Source organism: Pelodiscus sinensis, chromosome 3 (assembly GCF_049634645.1).
Source record: "Pelodiscus sinensis isolate JC-2024 chromosome 3, ASM4963464v1, whole genome shotgun sequence".
In the NCBI taxonomy this organism is placed as follows: Eukaryota; Metazoa; Chordata; order Testudines; family Trionychidae; genus Pelodiscus; species Pelodiscus sinensis.
Window position 1 is genome coordinate 112,690,786 of NC_134713.1, and position 15,602 is coordinate 112,706,387.

Consider the following 15,602-nt stretch of genomic DNA (forward strand, 5'->3'; position numbering starts at 1 on the left):
ACTGTGTATTTTCTGAATGATATGGTGTAAATAGCATTCTTATTCAATGAATCCTAATAATTTAGAGGATGGGGTTATGTGTCTCAAGTACCATGCCTGCCTTTTGAAAGGAACAAGGCTTAAGACCAAAATGTAAATTCAGAACAAAACAAACTGAATCTATATCATTAGACATGTTTTATTCATAGATCAGGACAACTGCACCTGTATTTCCCCTCAGTGGTTCGCAAGTGCATCCATGCAGGTTTCAGTTTCCCAGCCATTGCCTTTCTCTCTCCCTTCTGACCAACACATTCCCAGGTTGCATAGTTCTCTCCCCTCACTGTGTATTTCCCAGCAGACAGGTTGCCCAAAACCACCAGTTTGCTTTCTCTTCAGAGAGACTGATAATAGTGGCAATAGCTGTGCCACACAGCTATGCAAAATGTAATTTAATTCAATGAAGTTCATTCAGGAAATTGTCAGTCTGTCTCAGTTTTGCCAAATTGTTTTAAGATTTCTAAGAATACAGGATTTCACATGGATTAGAACAGTGTTTCTTAACCAGGGGTACTCGAGAGAAGTCTGGGGAGTACATCAACACAACTGAAATTTAGAGTGAGCTGAATTTTTGTGTTAAGTTTTACAGTGCTGTATTATTTGTGTACTTTTTACACCCAAAAATTTAATGGCCTGCCCAACTATGATTAAGTTGTTTAAACAAATGTGTTGCAATGGTAGAAAAAAATGTTGTGTTTCTGAAAACTGTAGGTACTGGAAGTACTTTTTTTTTTTAAACAGGGGTACTTTATTTTAAAAAAAAGGTTGAGAAACACTGGATTAGAACATTGCCCAGAAGTGTTTGTAAACAAATACTGCAGCATTGTACTAATGGGTGAGAACTGGAAAGTTGAACTGGTGACTGCAATTTCATTGTTCAAAGTAAGTGAAAAGCAAAAAATAAATAGCTAGCTCCAGTAGTGAAAAGGTAATGCAGGTGTTTTAAAGTGTAAAAAAATTGTATTAGGCTGTATTAGTGACTGGGGAGATTTTTCATTTAAGTGTATCTTTTTCACTTAAATTGAATATGTAAATTACTAAATATTGCTGGATTTTTTTAACAAATTCTACTTACAGATTGTTTGGAATGGGCAAGAAAATCAAGTAAGCAGATTCAGAAGTAAGTATGAGTGAGGGTGAATAAATGTGAATTGTGTGCAGAGATTTTAATTGATTTGTGGGGATGGTGAAACAACCCCTCTCTGCAACACACACATCTATGTGTTTGTTTGGGATTACTGTGTGTGCTGGTTCTGGTGTTGTGTGGATGATCGCTGATCTGTATGGGTGTGGGAATTGTAGTGGGAAGTTTGTACTGAATTGTACAGGTGGCGAATCAGTCTTTGAAGATCTCTATAAAAGCTGGACCAAGTAATCTAGCATCTGTGCTGTCTCCTTTACACCACTGACTCTCTACAAGCAATGAAACTGTTGCAATGCAAATTAGCTGTAGAGGAGGAGTGTTGATTGGTTGAGTTCTCTCTGATCCCACAATGCTTTTGGGCTGTTGGCATAGATACATAGCTTATTGTTTTATTATATATAGATACTCAATACATAAGTTATAGTTCAATCCCCTTAAAATCCCCTCAAACAATAGCTGAAATTGTGCCTTTATTGAAAACTGAAGGAAAGAACACCGCCACTTACAAAAGCAGTTCCCCTGGAGCCATTTTCCACATAAGAATCAACTATGCGGTAAATTAATGTTCAATGTATTTGCTTTCCTGAGAGTGACTAATGAAGTCAAATATTTCCAAAGTCTGATTGTTTGTGATTTAGAGTGGTGTATGCTGAGAGACTCAGTGCAGCTAGTGATGGATTATATATGACTTTGACCCTTTGGAGACAGGATGAAACCCTGATCTCCTTGAAGTCAATGTGAGTTTTGCCATTGACTTCAGTGAGGCTGTGGTTTCATTGTGAATCTTTATATGTACATAAAATAAAATATGCATGATCCTCAGTATTTATTTGTCTGGAAATGCTATAATCCTAAGTGTTAGACAACCCAATTACCTTGCCAATGATGTACCTTCTATATAAGAACTTGCAGACATAATCTCTGCATACTACCACTCATGATTCCTTGATATGCCAAAAAAAAAAAATCTATTCATGCTAATGTAGGAGGGTTTCTGGAATGGTGTGATGACAAAGTCTTTATGTCCACCTGTTCTTGATGGATATAGTAACAAAACAACAGCAAGGAAACCAGCTTGTATCTTTGTAGTAACATTATTTTCTGCTGTTTCGGTACCTGAAGCATACCTGTTGCTTTCACCTTTTGCGAAAAAAGTCAGTTAAATGTATGTGGTTAAATGAGAACAAGCTGTTAATATTTTAACCTTTTTTTCAACTTACTTATTTTAGGCATGTGAAGTCTCCCTTTCCCCCCACCCTGGGTGTACAGTGCAGAGATATACATGGAGCACCCAGACACTTTAAGTGGCCTTGGGCTGTGGCAGGCTGAGGCTCCAGGACATGGGCAACATCTAAAGGCTTGGTGGGCCAGATCTGGCCTACAGGCCATGTGTTGCCTGCCTCTGGTCTAGATGGTACTTGGTCTTGCCAGAAGGGTAGGGAACTGGACTTGATGACCTCTTGAAATTTCTTCCTCTGCTATGCTTCTATGACATCAGACTAGGTGATCACAGTGGTCCCCATAGTGGCCTTAAAAAGCTATGTGACTAATTTTCTCACTCTCAATTAATACTGTTGAAAATGGTATAATTTATTTTAGATAATGTAGCTTTTGTCTGGGAAGTATTAACATGGAGTGACAGTTGAATACCTAATTTATGGTAAAATACATTACTGGGCTATTATACTAGAGAGTTACATATTGTTGCTTGTGTACACTGAACAATACACCCTGCTGGATCCTTGATCCCCACTACAGTCCAGCCCTTTTCCCCCCATCTCTGTTCCCTGAATGCCCAAATGGATATATTGCTGAGGCAACAAGGGGGCTGGCTGGAGTGGGGATGAGAGTTCCAGCTGAACTCGAACTGGTCAGAGTAGAGACACAAATGGCCTGAGTGGGGCCTGGCTGAAGTAGGGGAATGAGAAGCCCACCCAAGTGGTCAGAGTGGAGAGGAGGAAGGATCAGAGGCTTCCAGCAGCCTGATTTCTATTAAAACCAGGCAACAGCATGCTTATTTGGAGGCACTGCAGGCAAAGGAAATGCTCTGGTACCCAAACCCTGAAGTCATAGTCTCAATCCTGAATGGTAAAATGGAGATTTTACTGGAAATCAGGTTTGTTCAAATTTCCAAAAGGGTTCTCCTGTTGGTTAATGCTTTGAACATTTCCCCGACATTTTGGAATTGATCAGACATGATATTTAAAAGTTATTGCATGGCAAATATGCTGTTGAGTTACAAGAAGGACCTTGTTTCACTCAGCCAATTATTCAAAAACCAAGCACCTGGGAAATTCACTGTAAAGGTTAAAATTAAAAGAAACCCCACACATGGTTTGACAGATGATTGCAGGGTTACACCACCCATATAACTGCCCTGGGTATAGCAAAACCACATTGGAGATCCTTGGCATGGGGTATATTTGGAATATAAAGGATTAAAGATCCACATTTTCCAATTTTTCTTCATAGCTAAAAAATGTTCCTTCAAGCTTAATTCTACATTTTAATAACAGCAGCAGTAACTACAATTAATAAGGCGTTTTAGTGTTTGGGGACCCAAATTATGTTAAATTGCGTATAAAGACTTTATTTTCATGTATGTGCCCTCTGGGAGTCACTACAGAGTGGAATTAAGGTTGTTTGGGAGACCTGACTGTAGTCTCCTTTACATATTTTGGTTTAAATTTAACCTTAACTGGATTTCCTGGGTTTATAACAATTGGTTTGTGGATAATTACAACAGCCCTGTAGAATGCTTTACTCTAAATTACCCTTAAACTCAGTTCCTTCATGGAGTTTGTCGGCTTTTTTTTCTTTTAATTAAGAATGTCATCTTTGATCACTATAAAAGAAACTGATCAGAAATTATGAGTATAGATTCCTTGTTTATATGTTTATGATGGTAAATATATTTTTATTTCCTTTTTCTTTTGGTGCGCTTTGTTCGTTATGTGCATCTTAATATTTTCAGTGTCCTCTGGAGGGGGGGGGCATTTTATACATGGATAAACTTTTTTTTTTTAAGGAGAAGATCTGAGGGAATGGTTTAATACGACGGGTGGCATTAAAATAATCTCACACAGCAAAGAGAGGAAACCAGTCCTCTCGCCGCGGCCAGTGCGAAAAGCAGCGTTGGGTAGGAAGCGTGGGCGAGCTGCTCTGTTAACAGTTCGGTGAATCTGTCCAGGGTCCTGAAATTTTCCCAGCCGAGGGCCCCAGCCCTTCCTCCCGCGTGCCCGGCCCCCTCTGCGGTTTGCAACACCCCCGGGGCTGGGCGAGCAGCGGGAGGCCCGGGGCGAGGAGGGAGCCGCGCCCCGAGGGCCCATTCCCGTCTGCTGGGGCAGGGGGTGGGCGCTGCTGCTGCTCCCGCGTGTGAGGCGGGAAGCGGGGCCGGCCCAGCCTCGCAGCTCCTCCCCCGGCAGCGCCGCCCCCGCCTCGGCCGCGGAGCCGGAGGGCGCTGGCGCAGGGGGACGGGGCCGCAGCGGCGGGATGGAGGCGGATTACCCCGCCTTCGAGAACCCGCTCTGCGGCGAGCTCAAGCGCTTCTGCCGGGGGCTGCGCGAGGCCTACAGGGAGCTGCGCGAGGACCTGACGCCCTACAAGGATGACCGCTACTACCGGTGAGGGGCGGGGAGAGGCGCGTTTCACGCCCCAGCGCTGGGTTGGGGGACGGAGGGTTGCCGGCCGGCCGGGCTCTGCGCTGGGATGTGGTGGGGCCGGGCGCTGGTTAGTCAGGAATCATGGCGGCGGCGGCTGCTGTGTTTGGTCCGAGGAGCTACACGAGAAAAGGCCTTTTTTGAAGCGGGCACTGGAAAGTTGGGAGGGGTTGGCCAAGGGGCTCTCCTCTCGCAAATCCATGGGGTGGCCAGGCCATGAGGCAGGGTTCCCCCTCTCCGCTTATGCTGTGTATGAGTGTCTTTCCTTTCAAATGATCCCAGCACATGTTATTTCCTTGAGTGCTGGTGAAATTAATTTATTTTCACGACCTGGACCTTTGACGAAGGGGGTGAAGGAATCTACATCAGGTTTTTTTCAGAAACAAATTAATCAGCCTGTTACATGGAGTGAGAGTCCATAAACCAGTAGCACCCTAGCTGTTGTCTAAAACAACCAACGCTGTGATCTCACTAATCAAACTTAGACGTGGTTTACCATAACACAGAAACATGGATTCAGGCCTCCCAGGATCTTGAATACTCAGGATAGTATGGAGGATGTTCCCTACTGTTATGAACTCGTCTCTTGTCTCCTTTAAAAGTGCTTTCTAGGAAAACTTCTGTGAAAAGTTCCATCACCTGCTTCTCTGCTTTAAGTCATATAAAGTATTAATTAATAGTAGCCTTTTTAGCCTAAGCTTTTCCCTATTGCATCTCAGCAGAGATGTACACATTGCACCAGGTCCTCAGCTGGGGGAATAGCAGCATCAATCTTCTGACTTTAATGGTGCTGCGTCCATTTTCACCAAAAATCTGATCTCTTATACTTAATTTGTCACAACATCCACAGCAGCAAGAGTTGTTGAAAGCAGTACCATTGTCTCATAACTTGGCACCATCAGTGCATCTTGGCAAAGGGTTTAACATAGCTGAATTTTCCCCAACGAAACAATGACTCATTTTGCCAAAGCTCAGCCTGAGAAATTGTAGAAAATTATTATAAATGGTGCTGGGAAAGGTGGGCAAACATGTCAGTATTATCATTATGTCATGTCAGTGTGCTTCAGTGGCAATATGGCACATCAGCTCTGCCATATGTGGACTCTGCTAGGGTTTTGGATATGAGGTTCTTTATGGCCGTTGTCTTGTAATTGATGTGGTTGCTTTTCCCTGTGCAATGTGAGTACAATGTGGCTGTAAAAAGCTACCATTCTGATTTGCAAAGAGGTAGATAGATATAAAATGTACCTGGCAATGGAAATGTGAACCTAGGGGATAACAAACATGTGATGTGAACAGATCCTGAGAGATGGCTGCATCCATCCAGCAGCTGTGCTGCTTTGTTTTCAGTAGAAAGCAGCAGCTCTCCAACATAAAGTCTCTTTAACCCATTGTTTTAGCATAGAAAATGTAGGAAGAGACTTCCAATAAATACTACATGGCAGATTATATTGGACCAACCCAAATGCAGTTTTAGACTTAAAATCTGGGCTGCTATTTTCCAGTGTCATCTCCTGACAGAAGCAGCTGTAAATGCTTGTACTACTTGCCGTAGAACCAGTGGGATAAAACATGCTATAAAAATGTAAAATGTTATATTATAACCTTTGTGGTTGACAAAGAAATAACTTTTTGAATCAAGAGTTATTCTGTGTGCGTTCTGTTGGCATTGAGTAACACTGCTGTATACTGCATCTGAGGACGCCAGAACTTTTAGTCCCATCCACATAAGACTGCCAATCAAGCATACCTGTCATATGCAGAAATAGGTTCCACTTGGTAAATATTTGGAAGAGCATGGTCCAATGAACATGGCACTGCACTAAGGACCTTTTTCTGACTTCTGGCTCTGCCATTGACCTACCATGTGACTTTAGGCAAGTTATTTTACCTCTCTATGGGTACGTCTAGACTACATGCCTCTGGCGACAGAGGCATGTAGATTAGGGTACCGGACATAGTAAAATGAAGCGGCAATTTAAATAATCGCCGCTTCATTTAAATTTACATGGCTGCCGCGCTGAGCTGACAAACAGCTGAACGCTCCCCTGCCGACATCAAAGGTATTTGTCGACCACCCAGGTATGCCCCTATGTCTGTATCTCCATTTCTAAAATATGGATAATTATACTTGGTCTCCTTTGCAAAGGATGTTGAGATCTATGCATGACTTGGGAGGTTACATTTATTGCTAAACCACTGGATTTACATATGCTGTTCTTACCCACTGATGATCAGTTTCCTTTCAACTAGCATTTCTTTTAATTTCCTCTTCCTGTATTCAAAGGAGCTAAGCTTAAAATGAACATTCTTCCCCAGTGTGTCTGTATACCTAGCAGTCCAAAGTACATAGCACTTCAATTTTTTAAATTAATTGATAGTAGAGAGCTGCATCTACTTTTTAGATTCTTGGTAAGAACAGCTGTAGTCTCACTGGTTCTTGACTATATAGTGTGCTCTTCTGATTCTTGGTCATATGTTGTGATGGGCAAAAACAGCTGTCATTCTCAGCATAGTTTTTATTAATTTATAAATAGGAGCTGTGGATGAAGGCTTTAACAAAGCCTTGGTGCTCTAAAGGTGTAGAAGATTGTCAGTTCAATATCAGAAATGTCAAGTTGTGTGGCCTGTCTTCAATTAAAAAAAACCCTTATTGAAAAACAGGGTTTTGAAGGGCAAATAACACTTAATTTGAAACTGGAAATACAGAATAAAACCATAGAACTATATATGGTTGTCTTCTCACAAAAGCAAATTCACTTGCAAAACATGTATCATCTTTACCCCAAGCAAATCAAACATGCATCATCTTTACCGCAAGCAAATCAACCAGTCTTCCCGATGACAACCTTAACTGTGACTTTTGTCATATGATATTATTGTTGGATGCTTCTGTGTTTTCTAGTTTTGTATGGATTTGATTTTGCATCATTTATCCTTTGGAACTTAACTTTTTCAGCCATGCTGAGTCTTCATGCAGACCTGTTCACTCCTGTCAAATATGCTTCTTCACTGATATTGGTTGTAAGTTCTGTTTTATAATGTAATTGATTTGGATAACCCAAATAAAATGCAGCAGTTCCTTAATAGGGAGGGATATTGAGTCTTTACACTGTTTTCAAAAGGTCCCATACATCTGATATTATCATCAATATTTCCCTGATGGTTCTTTATACATTTAAAAGGCAGAGCCACAGTGGGGTTAGCTCCCGTAGCCGGGCGCTAACCCTACCGTGGCTCTGCAGTTTCCCCCTTATCGACTAATCCATTGACTACTCAATTAGCTGATTAAACGAAAGTGAACTTCCCTAGTTTGAATCCTCAGCTGGCGTAAATCAGCACTGATGTCATTAGAGCAATGCTAATTTACACTAATTTTGAATCTGGCCCCTGATGTTTACAATATTTGTCATTATCTGACTAAAAGGTGAGACTGAAACCTCGTTTACACTAGGGCTACGTCTAGACTGGCAGTGTATTTCGCAAATGCTTTTAACGGAAAAGTTTTCCTTTAAAAGCATTTGCGGAAAAGAGCATCTAGATTGGCACGGACGCTTTTCCGCAAAAGCACTTTTTGCGGAAAAGCGTCCATGCCAGTCTAGACGCGCTTTTCCGCAAAAAAGCCCTGATCGCCATTTTCGCGATCAGGGCTTTTTTGCGCAAAACAAATCTGAGCGGTCTACACTGGCCCTTTTGCGCAAAAGGACTTTTGCCCGAACGGGAGCAGCATAGTATTTCTGCAAGAAGCACTGATTTCTTACATGAGATCGTCAGTGTTCTTGCGGGAATTCAAGCAGCCATTGTAGACAGCTGGCAAGTTTTTCCGAAAAAACAGTTGCTTTTGCGGAAAAACTTGCCAGTCTAGACACAGCCTAGGAGTTTAGGTTTAACTTAGCCACATCACATCGATTTTCTAAATGAGTCCATACTAGCAAGCCCATTCCATAGACTAAAAGGACCATTAAAATCTATTTCTGTGCTCCTGCTTTTGAGGAATAGCTGCTAAATTTGATCTTGCATGGTCAACTTTCTGGTAATGCAGATGCAGTGCTGTGAAAGGCAGTGTTCTTCTCTGGGAAATGTCTCAATTCCTCACAATTACTTTCATGAGTTTCCATGGCTTTCAACTCTACTGCTCTCTGGATGAACAGGAAAAGCCCCAGTAAAATTTGAATTTCATTTCTTGTGTGGCGAGCATGGTGAGCAGACTTTCGAGCAGGCAGCACACCTGATCATGAGTTGAAGTTCCATGAGTTCCCAGGATCACAGACAAGTACCAGTATGGTAAGCTCAGGAGGTTTTGGATCTCATTATTGTGTGGAGAGAGAGATCTGTTCTTGAAGAACTAAGAACAAGCAAAAGAAATGCAGATATCTATGGCAAGATCACAAGGAGCATGGAGGAGAAAGGGATGCTCAGCAGTGCCACATCAAAATAAAGGAGCTAAGGCAGTCATATCAAAAGACAAAGGAAGCAAATGGTCAGTCTGGAGAATCACCACAAACATGCTGCTTCTATGAGCAGCTGAATGTAATCTTTGGGGTGACATGACCAGCTTCCCTAGCCAGTCTGTGAATTCCTTCCAAGACACTCAAGGCATTCTCGGACAGCATGGTGGAACAGGAGAAGCACAATCAGCAAGTGAGCTGGGCAAACAAGGTCACCAAGAGCCAAAACCTTTTTGTAACTCTGGAGGCAATCCCCTCCTCTCAGGATATCTCACAGTCAGGCACTGATCTTAGGGAAGGCACTTCTGGTGAGCTCACATTTTTTATTTTGATAAAAGTGGATTAAGGCAGTCAGGTGTGATTGTGGTGGCCATTGTGCCTACACAGTGTGGGGTCCTTGGAACAGTATGTTAACATGTCTGGAGACAGAGCAGGAATCCTCCCTGCACACCTCCATAAAGGTGTCGTTTTTCCCATTCTGAATTGATTCCCAATTGACTAATAACTGTCTGGCATTGCAAGCTCCCACGGGGCAATTGCCATGTGCTTCTCCACTGTCAGAATGGGTCTCATTCTGCTGTTCTTGTGCTACAGGGTGGAGGAAAGCAATTCATAAACTTCCATGAAAGTGGCTTACACATGTGAAAGTTTTGCAACCACTGTTGATCATCCCATACCTGCATCACAGTGTGGCCCCACCAGTCTGCTTGTCTCATCGTACCAGAATCAGTGTTCCACTGTGTCCAGAGAATCAAATGCCAGCAGCATTTGCAATTCATTCAAGTACTTCACAGAAAAGTATGTTCATGGCCTCCTAAAATTCTTCCTTTTTCCAGTGAACCTTGGGTACACTCTGGACATACTCCAGCATTAGGCACACCAAGGTTAATAACAGCATCATAAAGCTGTGATGCTGTACAACAGGGCTACTCAACTTTGGAAGCTCTAGGGGCCACAATGATACTCATAGCACATGTTGAGGGCCGCAACTTAAGTGTGGTTGAATATACATGCAAATATATATGTAAATATATGCAAATAGCTTATTTTACACAGACGGGCATAAATACAAAAATTAAGGCAAGACAGAAAATATGGCAAAAGACCAGCTTGGCTTAACAAGGAGATCTTGCATGATCTCAAAATAAAAAAGGAGTCATATAAAAAATGGAAACTAGGACAAATAACAAAGGATGAATATAGGCAAGCAACACGGGAATGCAGGGGCAAGATTAGAAAGGCAAAGGCACAAAATGAGATCAAACTAGCTATAGGCATAAAGGGAAACAAGAAGACCTTTTATAAATACATTAAAAGCAAGAGGAAGACCAAGGACAGGGTAGGCCCACTGCTTAGTGAGGAGGGAGAAGCAGTAACAGGAAACTTGGAAATGGCGGAGATGCTCAATGACTTCTTTGTTTCGGTCTTCACCGAGAAGTCTGGAGGTGTGCCTAACGTAATGAATACAAGCAGAGAGAGGGTAAGTTTAGAAGATAGGATACACAAAGAACAAGTTAAAAATCACTTAGGAAAGTTAGATGTCAGCAAGTCACCAGGTCCTGATGAAATGCATCCCAGGATACTCAAGGAGCTGATAGAGGAGGTATCTGAGCCTTTAGCTATGATCTTTGAAAAATAATGGCAGACAGGGGAGATTCCAGAAGACTGGAAAAGGGCAAATATTGTGCCCATCTATAAAAAGGGGAATAAGAACAACCCAGGAAACTACAGACCGGTCAGTTTAACGTCTGTCCCAGGGAAGATAATGGAGCAGGTAATTAAGGAAATCCTATGCAAACACTTGGAAGGTAATAAAGTGATAGGGAATAGCCAGCATGGGTTTGTGAAGAACAAGTCATGCCAAACTAATCTGATAGCTTTCTTTGATAGGATAACGAGCCTTGTGGATAAGGGAGAAGCGGTGGATGTCATATACCTAGACTTTAGTAAGGCATTTGATACGGTCTCGCATGATATTCTTATTGATAAACTAGGCAAATATAACTTAGATAGGGCCACAATAAGGTGGGTGCATAATTGGCTGGATAACCGTAGTCAGAGAGTTGTCGTTAACGGTTCTAAATCCTGCTGGAAAGGGATAACAAGTGGAGTTCCTCAAGGGTCTGTTTTGGGACCCGTACTGTTTAATATCTTCATCAATGATGTAGATATTGGGATAGAGAGTACGCTTATTAAGTTTGCAGATGATACCAAACTGGGTGGGGTTGCAACTTCTTTGGAGGATAGGGACATAATTCAAAATGACCTTAGCAAGTTAGAGAAATGGTCAGAGGTAAACAGGATGAGGTTTAATAAAGAGAAATGCAAAGTGCTCCACTTAGGAAGGAACAATCAGTTCCATACATACAAGATGGGAAGCGACTGTCTAGGAAGGAGCATGGCGGAAAGGGATCTAGGGGTCATAGTGGACCACAAGTTGAATATGAGTCAACAGTGTGATGCTGTTGCAAAAAAAGCAAATATGATTCTAGGTTGTATCAACAGGTGTGTTGTAAGCAAAACTCGTGAAGTCATTCTGCCGCTCTACTCTGCACTAGTTAGGCCTCAGCTGGAGTACTGTGTCCAGTTCTGGGCGCCACATTTCAAGAAAGATGTGGAGAAATTGGAAAGGGTACAGAGAAGAGCGACAAGAATGATTAAAGGTTTAGAGAACATGACCTATGAAGCCAGGCTTCATGAACTGGGCTTGTTTAGTTTGGAAAAAAGAAGATTAAGGGGGGACATGATAGCGGTTTTCAAATATCTAAAAGGGTGTCACAAGGAGGAAGGAGAAAATTTGTTCCTCTTGGTTTCTGAGGACAGGACAAGGAGTAATGGGCTTAAAATGCAGCAGGGGAGGTTTAGATTGGACATTAGGAAAAAATTCCTAACTGTCAGGGTGGTCAAATATTGGAATAAATTGCCAAGGGAGGTGGTGGAATCTCCCTCTCTGGAGATATTTAAGAACAGGTTAGATAGACATCTGTCAGGGATGGTGTAGACGGAGCTTGGTCCTGCCTTGAGGGCGGGGGGCTGGACTCGATGACCTCTTGAGGTCCCTTCCAGTCCTATTATTCTATGATTCTATGATACACAACACACGGGCCCCATTTAAGTCAGTGCTGCTGTTATTAATACAATGCAATACTGACTCGATTTCCACCCATATGACAGCACTTTTAATGAGCAGTGACAGTCCAGGAATTGAACTACTAAAATGCATATCAACAAAAGACCATTATATTGACTACTTTTTTGTTTTGGCTTCCACCCGCAGGCTGCGTGTTGAGCCCTGTGTAAACCCAAACCGCATCGCAGGCCAGAAACAAACAGACAGGCCCACGTGTTGAGTAGCCTTGCTGTAGAAGATCCATGTTGAGGGTCCATGCTCATGCTGCTTTGATATCTGTGCAGATAACTAACAAGAGAAAAAAGAGCACCAATAGACTGTTTGCCATTGCAGGGAGGGAGGGAAGGAAGAAACAAGTGCATTATGGGCCACTGACAATATGTACCCAGAACTATATGTACAATTTTGATGCCAGCCTGCACTGGGAGCATAAACCAGAATGCAAAGAGGTGTAGACACTGTGGGATAGCTACCCAGAGTGTATCACTCTTAACATTGATGGTAGTCACCACACTGGGAATGCGCTACTTCAAAGTATGTTGAATTCTTGCGCACAGTGGGGATAGGCATCAACTTCACAAAATTAGGTGCTAAAAAATTGACCTTAATAAATTCAATCTTATCTCATAGTGTGGATATGGCCTGAGGCTTTTTTCTATTTGGGTGCATCTAGACTGGCAAGATTTATTTTTTTCCGCTTTTGCGCAAAAACTTGCTAGCTGTCTACACTGGCCGCTTGAATTTGTGCAAGAACACTGACGTTCTAATGTAAGAATTCAGTGCTTCTTGCGCAAATACTTTGACACTCCCGCTCAGGGATAAGCCCTCTTGTGCAAAAATACTTGCGCAAGAGGGCCAGTGTAGACAGGCACCTTAATTTTTTGCGCAAGAAAGGCCGATGGCTAAAATGGCCATCAGAGCTTTCTTGCGCAAAAGCGTCTCTCTACTGGGCACGGATACTTTTGCGCAAAAAGTGCTTTTGTGCAAAAGCATCCATGCCAATCTAGACACTCTTTTGCGGAAATACTTTAACAGAAAAGTTTTTCTGTTAAAAGTATTTCTGCAAAATCATGCCAGTCTAGACGCAACCTTTCAGTTTCTTTAAATACAGTTCTCTGTATGCTGAGCAACAAACTTTCATGACATTCTTCCACCTCCTCCCCTGGCAAAAATTCAGAAGTCTTAAGCTTAGGTTTCTATATCATGCTGCATTGGGCTAAGAATATAAATGTTGGCAAGCTAGTTTTGCCCAATTAATATGTATTTTGATTATGCAACTCTATAAAGCTATTGACCTAAGTGATGTATACCAGGGGTTGGAGACAAAACAATCAGACACCTCTGAAAGCAGTGAAGTTTCAGTTGAGTCTAAATGGAAAGCTTGAGGGTAAGCAATGCTTTTTACTATATGCTAGTAAAACTAAACGTAAATTCACATAATTATGTGTATACTACTTAATAGTATTGTAAATAATATAATTGATATCACCATTATATCTAGGGCCAGACCCCTAGGTGTATCAGAGAATGCTCAGTCCACTGGGGAGAAGATTGGTGGCTTTCCACCACATTTTCTCCTTTTCAATTTTGGAGACTAATATGAGCCATACTAGCCTCCACACCAGTTAAAGTAGCCTCTGGGTTGTTCTAACTGATGCCAATGTGTTCTCAAGAAACCACTCCCCCTCCTACCCTGGCATGTTCCTTCTTGACTTTGGAATACCTCTGATAATAGGTAAGGAGGAAGAAGCAGAACAACTGAGGAAGGGCTGGTAGTTGAAGACTTTTTTTTTCTAGGAGAACTGTCTACTGCTGCTTTAAGGCAGATTTGAGTCTTCCTCTGGTGCAATGAGGATTTAATAGAGGTTCTACATTTGTGCCCTCTTAGAATATCTCAACCATAATGTATGTTCAAAGCCAACTAGGAGACCTAGCCTCAAAACAGGACTTCTGTTAATTTCAGTGGGTGATGCACAGCTAAATCTCCTAGTTGGTTTGAAAATCTCAAAATTCAGGAGTAAATTTTGGAAGGGGATTTATATGTTAATTCATATAGCTGTTTGAAGGAAATAAAACGCAGGACAATGTAGCACTTTAAAGACTAACAAGATGGTTTATTAGATGATGAGCTTTCGTGGGCCAGACCCACTTCCTCAGATCAAATAATGGAAGAAAACAGTCACAACCATATATACCAAAGGATACAATTTAAAAAAAATGAACACACATGAAAAGGACAAATCACATTACAGAACAGAAGGGGGATGTGGGGGGGGGGGGGAGGAAGGTGAATGCCAGTGAGTTAATGATATTAGAGGTGGGGAAGGGGAAATGTCTGTGAGTTAATAGTATTAGAGATGATAATTGGGGAAGCTATCTTTGTAATGTGTAAGATAGTTGGGGTCTTTATTAAGTCCGGTGCGGAGGGTGTCGAATTTTAGCATGAATGCCAGTTCAGAGGATTCCCTTTCAAGTGCAGATTTGAATGTCTTCTGAAGTAGGATGCAGGTTAGCAGGTCATTAAGACTGTGTCCTTTCTGGTTGAAATGACAAGAAACTGTTTTCTCTTTGTGATCTTGTCTGATATCTGTTTTGTGGGCATTAATCCTTTGGCGAAGTGTCTGAGATGTTTGTCCAATGTACATAGCAGACGGACACTTTCGGCACATGATAGCATAGATTATATTTCTGGATGCGCAGGAATATGTGTTCTTGATCTTATAACTCAGTTGGTTAGGTCCAATAATGGTATCAGCAGAATGAATATGTGGACAAAGCTGGCAATGGGGTTTGTTGCAAGGGAAGGTACCAGGGTTGGTATTAGTGTGGTATGTCCTGTGGTGGTTGGAAAGAATCATCTTGAGGTTAGGTGGTTGTCTATAGGAGACTATGGGTCTGTCTCCCAGAGCCTCTTTGAGTATGGTATCCTGTTCCAATATAGGCTGTAGTTTATTGATAATGTGTTGGACAGGTTTTAGTTGGGGGTTGTGGGTGATGACAAGTGGTGTTCTATTGTTGGTTTTCTTGGGTCTGTCTTGAAGTAGTTGATTTCTAGGTATTCGTCTGGCTCTTTCAATTTGATTTTTTATTTCTCTGGGTGGGTAGTTGAGGTTTATAAATGCTTGGTAGAGATCCTGAAGCTTCTGGTCTCTGTCAGTGGGATTAGAGCAGATGCGGTTGTA

General features: G+C 42.0%; 1 protein-coding gene across 2 annotated transcripts in view; it reads left to right on the top strand.

Annotated features, from left to right (window-relative positions):
- Window positions 1–1,589: 1,589 nt before the first annotated feature.
- Window positions 1,590–15,602, top strand: part of TMEM181 (transmembrane protein 181) — a 72,609-nt gene continuing 58,596 nt past the window's right edge. The window contains exon 1 of one of the 2 annotated variants that reach the window (XM_025180656.2): window positions 1,590–1,737. In XM_025180656.2, the coding sequence (XP_025036441.1) occupies window positions 1,733–1,737 (5 nt within the window). In that variant the 5' untranslated portion in view covers window positions 1,590–1,732. Of the gene's footprint in view, window positions 1,738–4,513; window positions 4,807–15,602 lie in introns of those variants that run through there. The other variant, XM_075924548.1, reaches the window with a different exon arrangement.